This window comes from Saccopteryx bilineata, chromosome 4 (assembly GCF_036850765.1).
Source record: "Saccopteryx bilineata isolate mSacBil1 chromosome 4, mSacBil1_pri_phased_curated, whole genome shotgun sequence".
Lineage (NCBI taxonomy): Eukaryota > Metazoa > Chordata > Mammalia > Chiroptera > Emballonuridae > Saccopteryx > Saccopteryx bilineata.
Window position 1 is genome coordinate 291,486,991 of NC_089493.1, and position 18,756 is coordinate 291,505,746.

The 18,756-nt window shown below is 56.2% G+C and overlaps 3 protein-coding genes across 5 annotated transcripts; 2 read left to right on the forward strand and 1 right to left on the reverse strand.

Annotated features, from left to right (window-relative positions):
• Positions 1–499: 499 nt before the first annotated feature.
• On the forward strand, positions 500–3,780 carry YPEL3 (yippee like 3). 3 transcript variants are annotated; one of them, XM_066275584.1, is made up of 5 exons: positions 500–665; positions 1,329–1,511; positions 1,614–1,657; positions 1,848–1,956; positions 3,292–3,780. In XM_066275584.1, the coding sequence occupies exons 2-5, from the start codon at positions 1,395–1,397 to the stop codon at positions 3,379–3,381; spliced, it is 360 nt and encodes a 119-aa protein (XP_066131681.1). In that variant the 5' UTR covers positions 500–665; positions 1,329–1,394; the 3' UTR covers positions 3,382–3,780. The 3 variants fall into 3 exon arrangements, with proteins under 3 accessions (XP_066131681.1, XP_066131682.1, XP_066131680.1); XM_066275585.1 differs by lacking the exon at positions 500–665 and adding an exon at positions 678–785; XM_066275583.1 differs by lacking the exon at positions 500–665 and having other exon boundaries at positions 811–1,511.
• An 877-nt stretch (positions 3,781–4,657) lies between these two features.
• On the forward strand, positions 4,658–8,579 carry TBX6 (T-box transcription factor 6). The gene is given in 9 exon segments (XM_066275579.1): positions 4,658–4,985; positions 4,988–5,020; positions 5,023–5,269; positions 6,171–6,438; positions 6,521–6,667; positions 6,746–6,816; positions 7,836–7,909; positions 7,987–8,167; positions 8,246–8,579. Coding segments are annotated over 9 exon segments (1,386 nt in total). The 5' UTR covers positions 4,658–4,834; the 3' UTR covers positions 8,460–8,579.
• A 672-nt stretch (positions 8,580–9,251) lies between these two features.
• PPP4C (protein phosphatase 4 catalytic subunit) lies at positions 9,252–17,781 on the reverse strand. The gene is made up of 9 exons (XM_066275586.1): positions 17,663–17,781; positions 17,271–17,434; positions 12,604–12,655; positions 12,031–12,081; positions 11,719–11,820; positions 10,953–11,126; positions 10,731–10,857; positions 9,760–9,949; positions 9,252–9,684 (listed from the first exon to the last, which is right to left on the reverse strand). Exons 2-9 carry the CDS (start codon positions 17,366–17,368, stop codon positions 9,555–9,557), a joined length of 924 nt encoding a protein of 307 aa, XP_066131683.1. The 5' UTR covers positions 17,369–17,434; positions 17,663–17,781; the 3' UTR covers positions 9,252–9,554.
• Positions 17,782–18,756: the final 975 nt, after the last annotated feature.

An 18,756-nucleotide genomic window follows, 5' to 3' on the forward strand; every position in this document is an offset into this window, starting at 1 on the left:
CCCGGGGGGTCTAACACAAATGGACCCCTTCAGCCCTTCCATTCCCTGCCGCTGTGGCCAAGACCGTGGACTCAGACCAAAGCGAGACTCCCAGCTTTGACCTTGGGATTGCTGCTAGAACCCTTTGGACCTCAGTTCCCCGAGAAAAGGAGAACAATAACAGAAGAGCTTCGGGATTGCTGCAGGAATTAGGAGAGGGGCGCGGGCGGTGGGTAACGCCGAAGATGGACTATTATGTCCCCGTCCTAACCCCACGCCAGGCCAGGTACCTCCGATATGCGACCCTTGGAGAACCGCGGGAGGCCAGAAGGGCCACAGGCATCCGGCCGCGCCGACTGGCCGGCCGGCCGCAGCCGCATTTCCGGGCGGGCGGGCCCGAACGGAGCAGGGGGAAGGGGACGTAGCCCAGGCCTGCGCTGGCCGCTGTGTGACGCGCCCCCTTCATTTGCATGCTGCTCGCCAATTGGCCACAGCGACCGCCGGGACCAGGGGCCGGCCCCCTCCCCCTCCCGCCGCAGCGGTGGCAGCAGCTGGTCTCGGTGTAAACAAGTCGCGGCGACTGCGAACCCAGGTCGGGGTGGGGGGGGGGACGGCGCCCACCAGCAGCGCCCCCCACTCCCAGGCCAGCTTGCCCGGCGGACCCGGCTCCCGCGCGCCCAGGCGAGGTGAGGCCGCATCGTCAGGGCTGCGCGTCGCCCCGCGCCCCCGCCCCGCGAGCGAGGACTGCCCCCTTCCCCGGCGCCCGCCCCCCATCCCCGCGCCCCAGGTGAGACCCGGGGTCTCAGGTAAGGCTCCACGGTGCAGGTAAGAATCCCTCGGCGTAGACAAGGCCTCAGCGTCCCCAAGTAAGAGCCCCTCCCCTTATCGGTGACCCTCCAACTGGAGTGAGGCCTTCAGCCTTCTCCAGGTGAAGGGCCCTCTCTCCAGGTGAACTCCCAGTCGCCCCTAGCTTCACCCCCCGCGGTTCAGATGAGGTCCTAAAGAGCATCCAATTCCTAACCCCACCTTGCTCCCCTAAACAGAGAACTGACAGTTCATCCGCTCTAAAGCCCCTTCCTCCAGTTTCAGTTGCCAGGTCAGCAGGGGTGAGGTCGAAAGCACGTGGGTGACTCATCTTGAGCTCCTCCTAGCCTCAGTTTCCCCGATGATGCAACTTGAGGCCTCCTCAGTGAGTCAAAACTGAGATGGCTCTGGCCCCTGGAGAGGCTGCTGGCTCTGGGGAGCGGAGGAGACAGCAGCCAAGTGTGACAGAGAGTCCCCCTGGCCCTGAGCATTCTTACATGTGTGTGGCTGGGGTCCTGACAATCCACTCCCTCCCTCCCCAACAGGCACTGGGCTCCCTCTGCTCCCCGTGGGCCGCTCCCCGCGTGGGGCCACTGCCCCCGGCCCCCGCCATGGTGCGGATATCAAAGCCCAAGACGTTTCAGGCCTACTTGGATGATTGTCATCGAAGGTACAGCTGTGCTCACTGCCGTGCTCACCTGGCCAACCACGACGACCTCATCTCCAAGGTAACCAGGTCAACTCTGGGACTGGGAGGGGAGGCTCCAGGGGGTTTGTGGCAGCTCCTCACCCTTAAGCCTGACCCCTCCTCTGTCCCTTCCACCCTTTAGTCCTTCCAGGGCAGTCAGGGGCGTGCCTACCTCTTCAATTCTGTGTAAGTATTTGGCCTCCCTTCCTTCCCTGACCTCTGTTGTCACCTGTGACCCATGGTTATCATGCTGAGTCTCCCCGAGTCCCCTGGTTCAGGCAAGAAGCTAAGGACAAACATATATAGTTGGATACAAGCTAGAGGTGGGCTTTTTGATGGCGGGACCCTCCCTAGGACTGCCCCCATGTCCCCGCAGGGTGAACGTGGGCTGCGGGCCAGCCGAGGAGCGGGTGTTGCTGACAGGCCTTCATGCTGTTGCTGACATCCACTGCGAGAACTGCAAGACCACTTTGGGCTGGAAATATGTGAGTCAGTGACCTTTGACCTAGCCTTTGACATGACCTTCATATCACAGGTAGCCATCTGATAACTTTTCAGAGTGTATATAGATAGGCCCAGCTCACACAAGTCACCATCCCAGGGGATGCAAAGGCTTTTAGACCTTTTCTCTTAACCCATCCCTCTCCTCACAGGCACAAGCATCCCCACTTTAGAGATGATATCAGAATTACCATTTATTAAATGCTTATTGCTGTGCACTGTTATGTGCTTGGCATATATCCTTATCTCATTCAATTAGTACCACTGTCTTGTAGGTAGAGTCTATTATTATCTTCACTTTACAGAAGAAGGAGGAAGGCCCAGAGATGTTAGGTAACTCGCCCAACCTCACACATCCAGCAAGTAAGGGACCAGAATCCTACTTTGTTTTGTTTTTAATTCCAAACGCTTGGCTACAGCTTCTGTGACCATTTGGAGATCAGAGAAGTCGCCCAATGACTCCACAGCAACATAGAGCTTGGGTCTCTGAGCCTGCTTTTCCCCTGCCCTCAGTGCCACTGCTGCTGTCCAGGGTCTGATTTCACCACTCCGAGTCTCATTTCCTTAGCTGGCAGTGGAGGATAAAGCCACCACCTGGCACCCAAGATTGTTCTGGAGATCAGATTAGAAGCAGCAAAAGATGCTGTTGGGAGACTACAGCTGCTTGGAGCTGGGTGCCTGGGTGATGGGATGCCCTGAGCAGAGACAGGCAGGCAGCCCTGACCTGAATTTACCCCTTGCACTGCCACTGATGTGTTTTGTGCCCCCTGTACAGGTAACTTGGCCTCTCTGGACCTCTGTAAAATAAAGAGGTGGCCAGTTTGGAGGTCAGAACCTCAAATGCTTGTGGAGCCAATCAGATACTATGGATCCACAAAAGGGGCAACATAGATTGCAGGGCAGGGGGAGGGGTCGGCAGTGTGTGCCATACTGCAGTGTGCATGGCCTGCCTATATACTAGTATTTCAAAGTTATTTTTATTAAACTCTGCTGGCCAAACAAAACACATGTGTGGGCCAAAATTGGCTATTGGGCTACCAGTTTGTAATCCCTGGATCTTTTAAAAACTTTGACATCCTCATTGTTGGAGCCAACATTGGTACTTAAAAAGTACCCATGATTCAGAAAGTTCTGTCCATCTCATCAGTAAGAAATTTCGCCCTGCCACTTACCAGCTCTATGTCTGTGAGCAGGTGGGTTGACTTCTCAGCAACAGTCTCCTCATGTATGAAATGGGGCTAACCATATCCATGCCCCAACCCCTATCCCTATTGATAATGCCCTTGCTCCAGGGATGACAGTCTCTCCCCTCCTTTCAGGAGCAGGCCTTTGACAGCAGCCAGAAATACAAAGAGGGGAAGTACATCATTGAACTCAACCATATGATCAAAGACAACGGCTGGGACTGACCCCTGCTCTCGCCTCATGTGGCTCCGGCCTGGCCGCCAGGGGGCGCCGCTGGCTTCCCTTCGCTGCCGAAAGGAAGCTCTGGACCCTCAGAGACCCTGCAGAGCAAGGATCCAGCTCCTGTACATATATTTTATTGCATGCACTGTGACCTTGGGGGGAGATCAGAGGGTGGACAACACCCCCTCCCCAAACTCCCTGCGATCTGGCTGGCTTGGATCTCATTTTTTTAACCTCTTCCTGCCCTGCATATCCTTATAGATATGGCCTGTGTGCTGTTTTCTTAGCTCCGTGCACCATCTACCCTGTGAACTTCTCCCACTGGCCCCCTGTTACCGCACGCGTGTCTGCTCCCCTTGTTCTGTAGCGTTTGTACATAATAAAACAATGGAGTGGAGACAGCCCCAGGCTCGTGTGGAATCGGGAAGGAGGACCAAATGCAGATTCCTGACTGTATATTCCCTTCTGACCCCCAATGGGAGGGACAGTGGGTAGGCACCGCGGTCACAGGTAGGAGTCTGCGCTTCTGGTTTCAACCATCTCCTCTAGGACCCAGGATGAGTTTCACTGTCTGTGATTCCCGAGCCCACTTTGGCTCCCTAGACCGTGACCTCAGCTGCTGAGCGTCTCTCAGTTTTAGCGCTTTGCCACCGCCCAGGGGCAGCTCTCCGACTACAACTTCCAGCTCCCCCAGCGGCATCTTTCAGTCGTCTCCGCACCCAAGTGGTCGCTGGGCCTGCTGGGAAATGTAGTTCCCGGGGTTCCCCAGCACAAGCCCTGAGAAACCCAGAGGCCAGCCAGTCGGAGACTGGAGAGCTGTGGAGACCTCTGAAGTTTTGCGACTTGGATGGGGTGGAGAATGAGAACCAGGAAGGACTCCAGGGTTCGGCCTTCGGCTGCGGACTCCAGTGCCCTGCGTAACAATATGCCTAGGATGCAGTCCTCCAGTCATGCTTCGTCCCTCCAAGCGCGGTCCTCCAAGTGAATTGGGGGTGGGGAGGGAACACCTGCCAGCAAAGTCTGAGGCGCCAACGTCTGCCCCAGGACTCCAGGCTCCATCCTAGGGTCCAGGCCCCGCCCCCTCGGTAGCTTATCCCTAGCTGGGGCTCCCTCCGTGGGAACGGGGACCAGCTGGCCGGAAGCGCCAAACTGCGTCCCTGTCCAAGCCCGGGGATCAATCAGGCCGAGGAGTTAATTATGTAATGAGGGGGCAGGGGGTCGAAGTTAATGAAGCCTGGGGGGGGAGGGGAGAAGGGGAGGGTACCCAGGTATCCGGCCCCCTCTTGGACCCCTTCCAGGCCCCAGGGGTCTCCACCCCAGCCCAACTCCAGGGCCCCAAAGAGGGAGGGGCTGTGATCCTGGGTCTGGAAGGGGCTGAGCTGCGAGCTATAAAGGGGGCATCTCAGCACCAGGGGACTCAAGGCAGCGTGACCTGAGGCCAGACAGGACTGCTCCATGTATCACCCAAGAGAGTTGTACGCCCCCCTGGGGGCCGGGTACCGCCTTGGGCCCCCCCAGCCAGTGGCCGATTCCAGCTTTGCGCCTGCCCTGGCAGAGGGCTACCGCTACCCCGGTGAGCTTTGGGACGAGCTCCTATGCAGGGACTGGGGGGTGCTGTGGTTCTGGGCTGGCTCCTCATTCTCCCCTGTCTCCAGATTTGGACACCCCCAAACTGGACTGCTTCTTGTCCGGGATTGAGGCTGCTCCGCGCACTTTGGCCGCTCCCCCGCCCCTCCCACCTTTGCCCCCAGCCCCGGGCGCGGAGCCAGCCCCCTCAGCCCCAGAGGCCCTCCACCCACTCCCTGGAGTCAGCCTGAGCCTGGAGAACCAGGAGCTGTGGAAAGAGTTCAGTTCCGTGGGAACAGAAATGATCATCACCAAAGCTGGGAGGTGAGGGCTAGGGCCAGGGTGGGAGGACCCAGTGTGTTCCTGGTGGGGGTCTCTTGGGAAAGGCAGAGTTCCTGGTAATGGGGCTAGGTTTCCAAGGGGCTAGAGCTCTAAACTACGACTGTGATTGTGAGGGGGGCCAGGGGTTACTCAGTGACTGGACCGAGGTCATGTTATGGCAAAGGTCTGTTGAGTCTGTGGCTGGTTTAGGGTCCAACCTAGGATAGACAAGGGTCATAGGTCAGTCTGGGCCATGGTCAGAAAGTCTGGCTGGATTAGAGCTTAGTATGTGGCCTAGATCAAGGGGTCAGTCTGCAGCTGGAGTCGGGGTGCAGACTATGACTAGGGTCAAGGGCCAGCCAGTGACCGCGCCAGGGAAATCTGGCTTGGATCAGGGTTAGGGTTCATCAGTATGTGACTGGGTCCAGGGTCACCCTGGAGGCAGGAATATAGGCAGTGTTTGGCCTTGTGGGGGGTCTTTATCTAGGCCAGGAGCTCAGGCTCTAGTCTGGCGTCTTCTGCCCCACTGAAAGCTGGGATTTTTTTTTTTTTTTTCTGAAGCCAATTTGTCCAGCAGCTGCAGATTCTGGTGTTGGAGATCAGGTGAGGAGATTAGGGTGGAGAGCAAGATTTCCAGGAGAAAAGTGTCACCCCTGCTTCTGCAAATAGGGTTTGAGGGGCCAGGAGTCAGGAGCCCAAGTTTGGCTCACACGTCAGATCACCACCTGTCTCTCAAGTTTCCTTTCTATAAAACGGGATGAAATAAGCTTCCAGATCCTGTCCTCCGTTCTAACTGCAGCTTGAATGTTCTGACAAAACTGTGAGCAGGCGGCCCTGCCCCTTGCTGGCATTGTGCTGCCTCTGGCCGGAGGGTAGCTCCAGGCCTCTCTGCTCTCCCCACCAGGCGCATGTTCCCTGCTTGCCGCGTATCAGTCACTGGGCTGGACCCTGAGGCCCGTTACCTGTTCCTTCTGGATGTGGTGCCAGTGGATGGAGCTCGCTACCGCTGGCAGGGCCGGCGCTGGGAGCCCAGCGGCAAGGCCGAGCCCCGCCTGCCTGACCGCGTCTACATTCACCCCGACTCTCCTGCTACTGGTGCCCACTGGATGCGGCAGCCAGTGTCTTTCCACCGTGTCAAGCTCACCAACAGCACACTGGACCCCCATGGCCACGTGAGGCCCAGGCTGGGGCCCCAGGGAGGGGGGTGGGGTTGGGGCCCAGGGCAAGAGGTCATTCCTGTTCCTTCCCTCCCAGCTGATCTTGCACTCCATGCACAAGTATCAGCCCCGCATACACTTAGTGCGGGCCGCCCAGCTCTGCAGCCAACACTGGGGGGGTATCGCCTCCTTCCGCTTCCCTGAGACCATGTTCATTTCTGTGACAGCCTACCAGAACCCACGGGTGAGTGACCCTGCTTGAGGGGGTGGGTGGTGGTACCCTGCACAGACTGCAGCTTTGACTCTGCATGTGTGCCCCCAGATCACACAACTGAAGATTGCAGCCAACCCCTTTGCCAAGGGTTTCCGGGAGAATGGCAGAAACTGTAAGAGGTGGGCACCGTTCATTCATTCACTTGTTCATCCAACAAATGTTTATTAATCATCTACTATGTGCCAGGCACTGTGCTGGATGCCAGGAACATAATGGTAAGCAAAAACATTCATTCATTCATTCACTCATTTTCCTAATATTGAGTTAGCACCTGCTGTGTGCCAGGCATGGGACTAGACCCTGGAGAGGCATCAGTAAACAGGACAAACCAACACCCTGTCCTCAGGGAATATGCTGGTGGGCAGAGTAGGCAATAAACAAGAGAAATAATATATGTTAGGAATAAGTTCTAAAGATAAGAGAAAAAAGCAAGGAAGACAGGAAGACCTGGAGTGAGGTATTTAAAAGGCTGGAAAGGTCTCACCGAGGAGAGAGATTTGAGAACAGAAGGGAGGGTGGGAGGGAGCCATGTGGGTATTTGGGAACAGCATGTGAGGGAGTGGAACCAGCATGTTCAAGAGCCCTGAGGTGGGAACATACCTGTGGTGTGGCTGGAGTGGAGGGGTGATGGGGAAACATTGTTTAACAGGAAAGGGTTAGGACTTTGGCTTTTATTCTGAGTACAGCCCCCTGAGCTGGCCCTTGCCCTTAAGGCAGAAGAGACCCGCATTAATGGAGAGTACCCTAACAAATGCAACAGTGTAACTCTTGACAAAGCTACCAGAGAGGGTACCTATGTGGCACTGCTATGGGAGGTCATGATTTCCCTGAGGAACTTATGCTTGAACTGAGACAAGGGGAGATGGAAGAGGCTGAAAGGTGGCCAGTGGAGACAGCCAGAGCCAGCGAGGTGGGGTGAGCCTAGTAGCTTGGGAAGAATTTCCCATTGATTCTAAATGCAACAGGGAACTATTGGAAAGTTCTAAGTGGGGAGTAAGTCCCAGCTCTGCTACTTTCACCATTTAACTCTTTCAGTTCCTTCATCTGTAAAATGGGTATAGCGCCTACCTGATAGGGTCCCTGGGAGGGTGAACCCCTGGCACCTGGTAAGTGCTATTACCATCACTGTATCTCCCAGGGAGCGAGACGCCCGTGTTAAGAGGAAACTGCGGGGCCCAGAGCCAGTAGCTGCAGAAGCCTATGGGAGTGGAGGTGAGTGTAGTCAGGGGTGCTGGGGCCAGGCCTGAGAGGCTGATCCTCAGCCCGACCTGCTTGTTCCGCCTCCCCAGATGCACCGGGTGGTCCCTGCGACTCCACCCTGGGTGGGGATGTTCGGGAGTCAGATCCGGAGCAGGCCCCAGCGCCCGGGGAAGCAGCTCCTGCCGTGGCTCCATGCGGTGGCTCCAGTGCTGAGGCCTACCTTCTGCACCCTGCAGCTTTCCATGGGGCCACCAGCCATCTTCCAACCCGGTGAGTGCAGCGAGGGCACAGGGTGGGCTATTCCAGGGGGGCCCCTCTCCCCCGTGCTGACCCCGTTCTCCACCGCAGGAACCCCAGCTTCCCCCAGACCCCGGACTCGGGGCACACAGCCCCCTACTCAGCTGCGTTCCTGGAGCTGCAGTCTGGACCCGGAGGCTCAGGGTACCCGGCAGCTGTACCCCCAGCGCCCTTTGCCTCACACTTCCTCCAGGGGGGCCCCCTGCCCTTACCCTACCCTGGGCCTGGGGCCTACCTGGATGTGGGCTCCAAATCAATGTACTGAGTCAGGCCTCCTGCCTCCCTTCTTGGTCTTCCGTCCAATTCCCAGAGTCCTTCCCCAGGCCTGCAGCCCCCACTTCCACCGGCCCATCCCCCATACCAAATGGCTACCTGGGGCCTCCTCCACCCCACTTCACACTCTGACTTCATTCCCACCCCCTCTGGCTTCAAAGCTCTGGCTAAGCTGCTGGGAGTCCAGCTGGGGCCCGCTTCCCCTGGCCGGCTCTCACCTCAGTGTGAACAGAGGGAGGTTCTGCCGGCCAAATGGGGCCTTGACCAGCACTTCCAACGCTGGGGCTTCACCCTGGGCCCAGTTCGTCCTACCTCCTCGCCCCAGTGCGGGCCACACCAGTCTTTTCTCAGGACCAGAGTATTTTTGATAATAAAACCCAAAAGACATCAATGCTCTGGAAACACTGGGCTAATGATGTATGGCCCTGGGGGGACAGGGGGAGCAAATGTCTCGTGGGGACACTGTAGCCCCGATCTGGACTTGCCGTTTCCAGCTGCTTGATCCTGTGCACCTAAATCCACCTGCTCTGGGGGACTCAGTGTCCTGATACTCATTGTTAGGGCGTGTCTGAGAAGCCAGCCCTCCACCTGGCGCCCAGGAAGCCCCAGGGACGGCCCTGTCGGTGGTTGGGGACTAGGAGGCCCTGGGCAAGCAGACTGGCCCAAGCCTCACCTCCTGTGGGATCAGGGCCTTGGGGCGCCACGGTCCCGATGTCCAGCCCAGGCCCCAGGCCAGCGCCCCTCCTCATCTCTGGTTAAGTCTGACACAAATCCAAAGACCATATTTCTTCTATTAGAATTTTTTTTCTTTTTCTCAAAATTTTTATCTAAAAACAAACAAAACAAAAAAAGGGAAAAAAACAAATCAAAAATTATTGAAACTTCATGGTTCAAGTGGGGAGACAGGAGAGGGGGAGCATGGAGCGGAGGCTCCAAGCCTCTCCGAGAAAGTCCTCACCCTCCAAGTGCCCTCCGGGGGGAGAGCTGAGCGGGGACGGCCCCCGGGCCCAGCCTCCATCTGGAGAAGCACGGAGCGTCACAGTGGTCCAAAGGCCGAGGGGCTGGAGGGGAGCAGGGGCCGAAGGGGTCACAGGAAGTAGTCGGCCACAGGCTTCTTGGAGGGGATACCCCGTGTCTCTTGGGGCGCGGCCTCGAAGATGATAAAATCTTTCTGGAGGTGCTCATCCAGCTCCAAGATGGCTGCCACATTCCCACAGCTACAAGGCAGAGGGTGCAGTTAGCGCGGCAGCCTAGATCCCCGCCCCTTCGACCTCCTGACCCGGGCAGCTCACCGGTAGCAGTAGTTGGGTGCTGACCACACAGTGAGCACAGTCTCATTGAAGTGCCACTTGTAACCTTCCATCACCAGCTGGTGAGCACGGCAGATCATGTCAATGTCGTTGGCTGCATTGAACTGGGCCACCACATCGCTGCCGAATAGGTAGCCAGCCCCGCGGGGGCTCACGCCCCAGCCTGTTGTATCTGAGGCAAGTGAAGGCAGAGATGGGGAGAGGTGTCCTCAAGGCTTCTCGGATGGCCCACTGCCCTTCGAAGGAGAATCTCCTGTTCCCCCCGCCCCCAATCAGGCTTGTGGGGCAAGAGGACAGGGCCTGGATTTGTTCTGGGGTTTCCTGGGAGACAGGACCGCAAATGTTGAAGCAGATAAGCCCAAATGAAGAGGGACTTTGCGGGTGGTTGGAGCCACCTCATAACCCGAGCGCCCAGGCACCTTACTGTCAGACAGGCGCACAGGAGAGTAAAAGGAGTGCTCTTCAGAAGCGCAGTGGCGCGGCAGCGGAGAGAGAGGCCTGCAGCCCACCGGGAGCAGCACTGGAGCAGCGGGCCCGGCAGCGGGCGAGCAGAGGCTCTGTGCTACAGTGGGAGCCCCGGCTGCCAGCCTCGCTCTGCTCCACACTAGCTGGGAACCCCACAGAATGGGCTCTCGGGGTCTCCATTCCAGGCATCTGACCTCTGCAGAAGCCCCTTCACACTCAGGCGCCCTAGGAGTTTGTCCTAAACAAGCCTCTGCTATACAGGCCCGACCACCACACAGCTCAGAGCTCCCAGCTCCCCACACTCACACTGAGGACACCGGCACTCTGCGGGCCGAGCACAGATGCCAGTGGAGACCAGCCTGGCTGTACTCTTCCCCAAACTGACCTGGCCTGACTGTCCCTCAAGGTACCTGCTTCCACCAGAGGACTCCCTTACTCTCAGCCAACTAAGGGTGAGATGCTGGCTGCCCCTGCCCCCCCGTGCTCACCTTCAGGGTCAGACCAGAGCAGGTCACACATAGGCCCGTCGTGAGGCACCTCTTGCTTCCGGTCAATTGTCCGGATCTGGTCCAGGGTCTGGATGGAGGGGGAGAGGCCCCCGTGCACACAGAAGATCTACAGAGGTGAGCACAGCAGGAAGGGAGGGGGCTGAGGCCCGGGGCCCCCCTCCTCCCCCCACCCCGCCCCCACGGGGCCCCGCGCCGGCCTACCTTGCCGTCGATGATGGCTGACAGACTGAGGTAGTCGAAGATCTCGGTGCAGTAGCGCCACACGGTCACCGAGCCGTACTTGCGCAGGCACTCATCGTAGAAGCCGTAGACCTGCGTGATCTGCCGGCTCTCGTGGTTGCCCCGGATCAGGGTGATCCGGTCAGGATAGCGAACCTGGAAGCGACCACCGTGCCGGGCTGAGGTCCAGGCTCTGCCTCTCCCTCCTGGGTCCCCGCACATCTGCCAGCCCCGCTCCGCCCTCTCCACCACCGCCCTGGCCCTGGCCCACATCACCTCCTCTCTTGCCTGAACAGTGTCGAGCCCACCTGATAGGCTCCCAGTCCCTCCTCCCGAGAATACAAAGCTGCGCCCCCCACCCCCATCAACTAAAGCCTAACGGCTCCTGCTCTTTACCTACCAGATAGAGACCAAGTCCTCAGCAAGACATTCAAGTGGCTTGTCACCTGGCCCCTTACAACCTCTCCCACCAGTGGATACTGTATCCAGTTGGAACTCAAGTCCTTGTCACTTCTGAACACATGGAGCTTCTATTCCCACCCCTACAATGCTACCGGTTTGACCTCATCATTTTCTGCGGGCCAAGTCAGGTGCCCTCAAGCCAAGGAAAGCTTCTGGGCCACCCCTGCCAAGCAGAATGTCACCACCGGCAGCACAGCGCAGAGTGCGTGGATGGAGCCGGGGGGCGGTGCAGAGAGGCCAGGCCTGGGGTGGCCCAGCTGTGCGCTCCAGGGACAGCAGTTCCCACCTTAAGTGCCAGCAACAGGAGGAACGTTTCAACGCTGTAAAAACCGCGATCCACAAAGTCCCCCATGAAGAGGTAGTTGGTCTCAGGGACGTCGCCACCCACCTGCGGGGAGGGAGAAGGTTCTGCTTGGTCCTAAACTGTCCCCTACTCACTATGGTGGCCTGGTTACAGTCAAACTGAAGCCCTTCCTTCAAAATGGGCCCACCTAACAAGAGGCAGTGGGCCCCCACTCCACTCACCAAAGCCTTCCCTCTCAAAGGGGCCTTTCCAGTCTCCCTCCAGGTCCCCTTCCCCAATGTCTACCCCACTTACTCTGAATAGCTCCTTGAGGTCATAGAATTGTCCATGAATGTCACCGCATACCTGGGAGGTAAGAACGTAGGTGAAAACTCAGTCTGAATGCCTCTACTCCTAGGGGCCATCTTTAAATGATCATTCTTGCCTAAGTTTCTACTTCTCAGGGCCCAAAATCTCCTCTCCCACCCCGAGTTAGCCTGGCCTGGAATTAACCTCCTCCCCACACTGAGTGCCAGCTCTTTTCTGGGCACGAGCTAGAGCCAGGTCTTTCCAGCCAGACCTGCAGCTCCCGGAGGACCTGGCCCCCCCTTTCCCTAACCCCCTCAATGAAGAATGAGTTACTAATAACACAAAACACATAGAAACACATGTAGTAGAATCACCAAATTAAGAATCCTTCTGCCTGGCCAAGAGTATCCCTCCAACTTAAAAGACCCTTCCCATAACATCCACTTCTTATAGTGAGGGTCCCTTGAAGACAGGGCTTCCAGGGAGAAGTAGACAGACCTTTAGAGCCCACAAGATTATAGGGAATGTCTATGTGCCTAAAAGACCAAGCTAGGCTCTGGAGGGACAGAGGGTACTCACGGTGACTGGCGAATCCACTCTCTGCACGTTGCTCTCCTCTACCAAGATCTCTCTGCAAACAGAAGACCAGGGTCACCTCAGCCAGCCCAGCCCGGCCCGGCCCAATTCCTGGCCTTTTATTTGGGGTTTTTTTGGGGGGTGCAGCAGTTCCTGGATCTCTACAGGGCAGGAGTGAGGAGTGCACTATTTCCCCAGGACAGGCTGACTACAGCCCCCCCACTGCCCTGGTTCCCCCACTGCCAACAGGCCAAAGCCCAAACTCTTGTTCTAGCTTTCCAAGCCGCCCCAGCCCTCCACCGCCCTTTCCTTTCATGCATCCAGCAGCCCAGTAAAACAGATCTCCTCCTCCTCTCCACTCCACACGGAGCCCCCTGCTCCCCCAGCCTAGCGCGCTCCGAGACAGCGACCCTCTCGGCCCATCCCACGGCCTTCTCCCCCGCTGTCCAAAGGCAGCCAGGGGCTCGCCCGGGGCAGGCCTCATCAAAGTTATCTTCAAAGTGATATGTTGCTGCTACTCTTTTCATTATTTATTTAGCGGAAGTGAGGACTTCATTCTTTCATCTCTCCATGCAGTGCAGTCCAGTTCCATTTGAGTGAGAGTGACTTAAAACCACGGTCAGGGCAGGCCCCCACTTAGGCAGTGCCGTATTTCCACAGGCACCCCTGACGGTCACAGCAGCAGGGAGCACTCCCATGCACACCACGTGCCAGGACTGCGGTGGAGCTTTGCACGGAGGACACACGCACTCAAACCACCAACCACAAAGGCAGGCGCTGCAATGACTCCCGCTTCTCAGATGAAGAAAATGGGTGACATCATACAGGCAGGACGTGAACCAGGTAGCCTGGCTCCAGGGTCTGGAGCTCTTTTCTCAAGCCACTCTGAGGTGGCTCAGGCACTCACTCAGTCCTCCCTCGTTCTGCCAGCCTCCTCCCCCTGGACGAGTGCCCCCCAGAACTCAGGGCTTCCTATCGGTCCCTCAGGGCACCCTGCAGGACTGACAGCTCCAGGGAAGTGTGCTCTGGCTTCCTGGGAATGGGAGGAGGCACTGGCTGCAGTCTCGGGGCCACGCAGCAACTGGGCTCTCCTACCTACACTGCCTCTTGTGTCGAACATCCTTCCATATCAACTGCTTATCATGACCTTTCCAACTGACTTGTGAAGTGTCTCTCCCCTCTCATCTGACAGATGAAGAAAAAAGTGGCAGGATCAAGGTCACAAAGCTAGAGTGTGAATTGGAACCTAGGGCCCACTCCCTGAGAATTTATGCCAGCCCCTTCCAGACTCTGGGTCAAACCCCCAACTCAGTGCCAGTAGAGCCCCAACATGGCCTGGGGAAAGGCCTAGCCTCCAACCCCGTCTCTGTCACCTGCAGCACATCACCAGCCTTCTTGAGGCTCACACCTGCTCACCTTTATTTCCATAACTAACACTTCCTTTACTAATTGCCTACCAAAATGCCAGGGCCTAACTCTGGATATAAAGACTCTCATCCGAGTTTCATAATTATTTCAAATACTTGGAGAGGTAAAGCCACTTGACTAGAATCATATTGTTCAGAGATGGGATTCATACTGAAGACCACTTGATTCAAGCCTGACCAGGTGGTGGCGCAGTGGATAGAGCGTCGGACTGGGATGCAGAAGGACCCAGGTTCGAGACCCCGAGGTTGCCAGCTTGAGCGCGGGCTCATCTGGCTTGAGCAAACAGCTCACCAGCTTGGACCCAAGGTTGCTGGCTCCAGCAGGGGGTTACTCGGTCTGCTGAAGGCCCACGGTCAAGGCACATGTGAGAAAGCAATCAATGAACAACTAAGAAGTCGCAACGCGCAACGAGAAACTGATGATTGATGCTTCTCATCTCTCTCCGTTCCTGTCTGTCTGTCCCTGTCTATCTCTGCCTCTGTAAAAAAAAAAAAAAAAAGACCACTTGATTCAAAACGCTCTGTTCTTTGAACATGCTGACTTTTTAGTAGAAACAAGTTTAGAACGCACGTAATTCCAAGGGATTGAGTCTGTATACCCTCTGGACACTGACCGCCGTGGCCGGGTCCCCAGTGGGCCCCCAGGAAGCCATGGCCAGGTGCTAGAGCTGGTCCTCCTGCAGACTAGGCCTGGGATGACAGTGGCCAACTCAGGCCTCAATTAGGACCTCCTAACTCCATCTCAGTTTCAACTGGGCAGGACCTTCCCACCCCTCAGACCTCTGCAGCTCCCCGTTACCTCTCACACAGTCTCAATGTTTCTGCCTGGCTGTCCACGAGCATAGAGTATAGTAAAAGACCTAAATCCAAGACCAACCTCCCCTCCAATTAGCTGTGAGACCATGGCCGAGACATTATCTTCTCTAAGGCTCAATTTACTCTCCTGTGAAATACTCACCCCTACCCTGCCTATTCCATGGGGCTGCTGCAAAGAATAACAGAGACTGAACATATAACTTCTCTGTTATTCTGGAAATTCCACCATGCTATACAAGTATTAGCTTAGCTATCATCACTACCAAACTGATCCAGGTCATAGAGCGGGAGATAAGACTTACAGGAGCCTGAGCAGGCGGTGGCGCAGTGGATAGAGCATCAAACTGGGATGCTGAGGACTCAGGTTCAAGACCCTGAGGTCGCCAGCTTGAGCGTGGGCTCATCTGGTTTGAGCAAAAGCTCACCAGCTTGGACCCAAGGTCGCTGGCTCAAGCAAGGGGTTACTCAGGTCTGCTGAAGGCCCGTGGTCAAGGCACATATGAGAAAGCAATCAATGAACAACTACGGTGTCGCAATGAACAACGAAAAACTAATGATTGATGCTTCTCATCTCTCCGTTCCTGTCTGTCTGTCCCTATCTATCCCTCTCTCTGATTTTCTGTCTCTGTAAAAAAAAAAAAGACTTACAGGAAAAGAAATGGTGCCAGGAAGCAACTGGTTTAAGTTCCTAAAAATGTCAATCAAGACCAAGGAAGCACGCCTGACCAGGCGGTGGCACAGTGGGTAGAGCGTCAAACTGGGACATGGAGGACCCAGGTTCAAAACCCTAAGGTCGCCTGACCAGGCGGTGGCGCAGTGGATAGAGCGTCTGACTGGGATGCGGACGACCCAGGTTCGAGACCTCGAGGTCACTAGCTTGAGCACGGGCTCATCTGGTTTGAGCAAAGCTCACCAGCTTGGACCCAAGGTCGCGGGCTTAAGCAAGGGGTTACTCAGTCTGCTGAAGGCCCATGGTCAAGGCACATATGAGAAAGCAAATCAGTGAACAACTAAGGTGTCGCAACAAAAAACTGATGATTGGTGCTTCTCATCTTTCTCCGTTCCTGTCTGTCTGTCCCCATCTGTCCCTCTCTCTGACTCTCTCTCTGTCTCTGTAAAAAAAACCCACAAATCCTAAGGTCACCAGCTTGAGCGCGGGCTCATCTGGTTTGAGCAAGGCTTGAGCCCAAGGTCGCTGGCTTGAGCAAGGGGTCACAAGGTCTGCTGTAGCCCCTGGTCAAGGCACATATGAGAAAGCAATCAACAAACAACTAAGATGCCGCAACGAAGAATTAGTGCTTCTCATTCTCTCCCTTCCTGTGTCTTTCCCTATCTGTCCCTCTCTCTGACTCTGCCACAAAATAAATAAATAAATAAATACCAAGGAAGCAGGTAAAACATGGAAGAACCAGAAACAAGCACTTAAAAAGGGGCCTTGTGCTCGCTTCGGCAGCACATATACTAAAAAGGGGTCTTACCAGTTCACCAAAACCATGCAGGCCTGTCTCGGGGGCTACAGGTCAGGTGGGGGTGGGAAACAAAGCCAAACAAAGAGCATGACAGCCACAAGTTCAGAACCCAGCTGCCACTTTCTCTCCGAGTGACCTTAGTCAAGCCAGTAGGCCTACAGGGGTCATGGCTTCCCGTTCTGTAAAACAAAGCTAACAACCGCAACTTCACAAGATTGCTACGAGGAGAAAATAAATATTAATTCTTTGCCAGTACAAAGCCAGGCGAATAGCAGGCCTGTTGTTCAATAAATGCAGGGGAATTCTGCTGGCTCTTTCCTCACAACTCTCCAGCTTGGTGGAAGCCACACCAAACTATCTCAGAGGAGTCAGGTAACTAGTCTCCTTGCTGTTGCCCACACATCTCAGGGCCTTCAGCCCTACTCTCATCCTGCTTGGAATGCCTTCCGCACTGACCCTGGTCCCATTCGCTATCCAAGTTATTTTCATCCTTCACGGCCACTCTCTCTTCGAAGCCTTCCCTGAGGACTTCAGTCCTATCAGCATTGCCCTCTTCCGACTAGTAACACCTACTGACTGCTGAGCGCTTACATTGTAGCAAAGCACTTTGCTAAGTTCATCCCAAGCACCGACTTACTCACCCTTCACCACCACTCTTCAAAGCTTACTCCCAAAGTTCAGTTGCCTCAAAAAGCCTTCTCTGTCCTCCCAGCAGAGAGGGTTGCTTCTCTCAGCTTCCTAAGTCCTTACTGCAACTCGAACTCCACTGAAAACACCTCGTCCAATACTTGAAGTGTTCCTATCCAGGTCTGTCTTCCCCTGACAGGCTGACTGCTCCTCGAGGGAAGTGGCCCTATTCTGCTCTCCTCTGGGAACGTTTCCAGGATGAGCCAGGCCCCAAGTTCTCGGCTGGGTTTGCCCTGGGCCGGAACCCCTTTCCCAGGGCCAGGGGGCTCACCGGGCCTTAGCGCACAGGGCCTTCACTTCGCTCTCCTTGATGAGCTCGCAGCGCCGCAGCTGCTCGATCTGCCGGTCCAGGTCGCTGATCTCCGCCATGGCCCACCCCCGCCGGCGCGGGTCAGAGCCGGGGCTGCCGCCCCCTCCGCACCGCACAGGGGTCTCCTGGGGAAGGCGAAGACGGGCCCGGATAAGAATGTCCTCAGGCTGTGCCAGGGTTGGGGTCGGGGTCGGGGGGAGTCACCTCGACTCTGGAGCTGGTCTGCCGCCCCCCCCCCCAAAGCCTCCCCTCACATCGCCCCACGGCCCGGGGTGTCCCCTGCTAACTCCCATTGCAACCCGCCCGCGATCCCGCGCTCGGGACGGTGGCCTAGAGGGATCTCCAACTATTACCGCCGCTGCGACTTGGGCCCCGGCTCTCGGCTCCCTGCCTGCCTTCCTCCTTCCCTCCGCTTTGGGCAGCCGCCACCGCCGCTCCTACTTCCGGCCCCGCCGCGGAAGCAACGTGAGGCCAGTTCCGTCGCGCGTCGGACGTGGCGTCATACACACCCCCCTCCCACGCCGCGCCCTAACCCCACCTCTCCAGCCTGAGGACGGAAATGAGCGAGAAAAACCGGATGTCAGCCACGAGAGGGCGGAAGTTGGTGTGGGTCGCGCGAGTTGTCGCGCTGAGGACGGGGAGACCCTGGCCGAGTCACTCCCCGTCTCAGGGAAACTGAGGCTTAGCCGGGGCTCCGCCTTGTGACTTTGTTACACGTTTTTGTTACCTGTTTTAATCGGCCTCCCCCATTGCCATCTCTTAGGAATGGGACTTTTGGTTCACCCCTGCAGCCCCAGTGCTTAGAACAAGGCCTGGCACAGCACGCATACATAGTATTTCTTCAATGGACGAAGGAATCTCAGTGCAAATCTTGCCGTGGCCATTATGAAATCTCTGCCATGGAGGACCTCCGAAGTTGGAGGTAGAAAGGAGTCCACCAAGCCCATGCCTCGGCCAACATGGCCTGAGTCCAAAATGGTACTCTTGACACGCCCCTCCGCTGCTGCTTTTTGTTGTCTGTCTGCAAACTTTTTTTTTTTTTACATTTTATTTATTCATTTTTGAGAGAGAAGCTTTATCCACTGCACCGTCACAGGTCGGGCATGTCAGCAAGTTTTATTCCTTTTTTTTTTAAGAGGAGGAAACTAGCTCGCGTTAATTTGTTCATGTTTACATAGCTAAGAATGTAGGGTCGAATCAAGGTTAAAGTTTGAACCCAGGAAAGCTGTGTATCATTTCTTCTTTCTGGAACTCATTTATTGTAAGAGGTCCAAACTCCCTGAACTGGTATTTGACTTCCTCTGCTTCCCAGTCTCTTATGTGCAGAGGAAGCAACTGGTCCTTAAGCAAACTTCATGGTGTCTTGCACACACTACTCCTTTTTGGAATGTCCTTTTCACAATCTTCTTTGACCTTCAATTTTCATTTGCTTTATTTCAGGTATTGG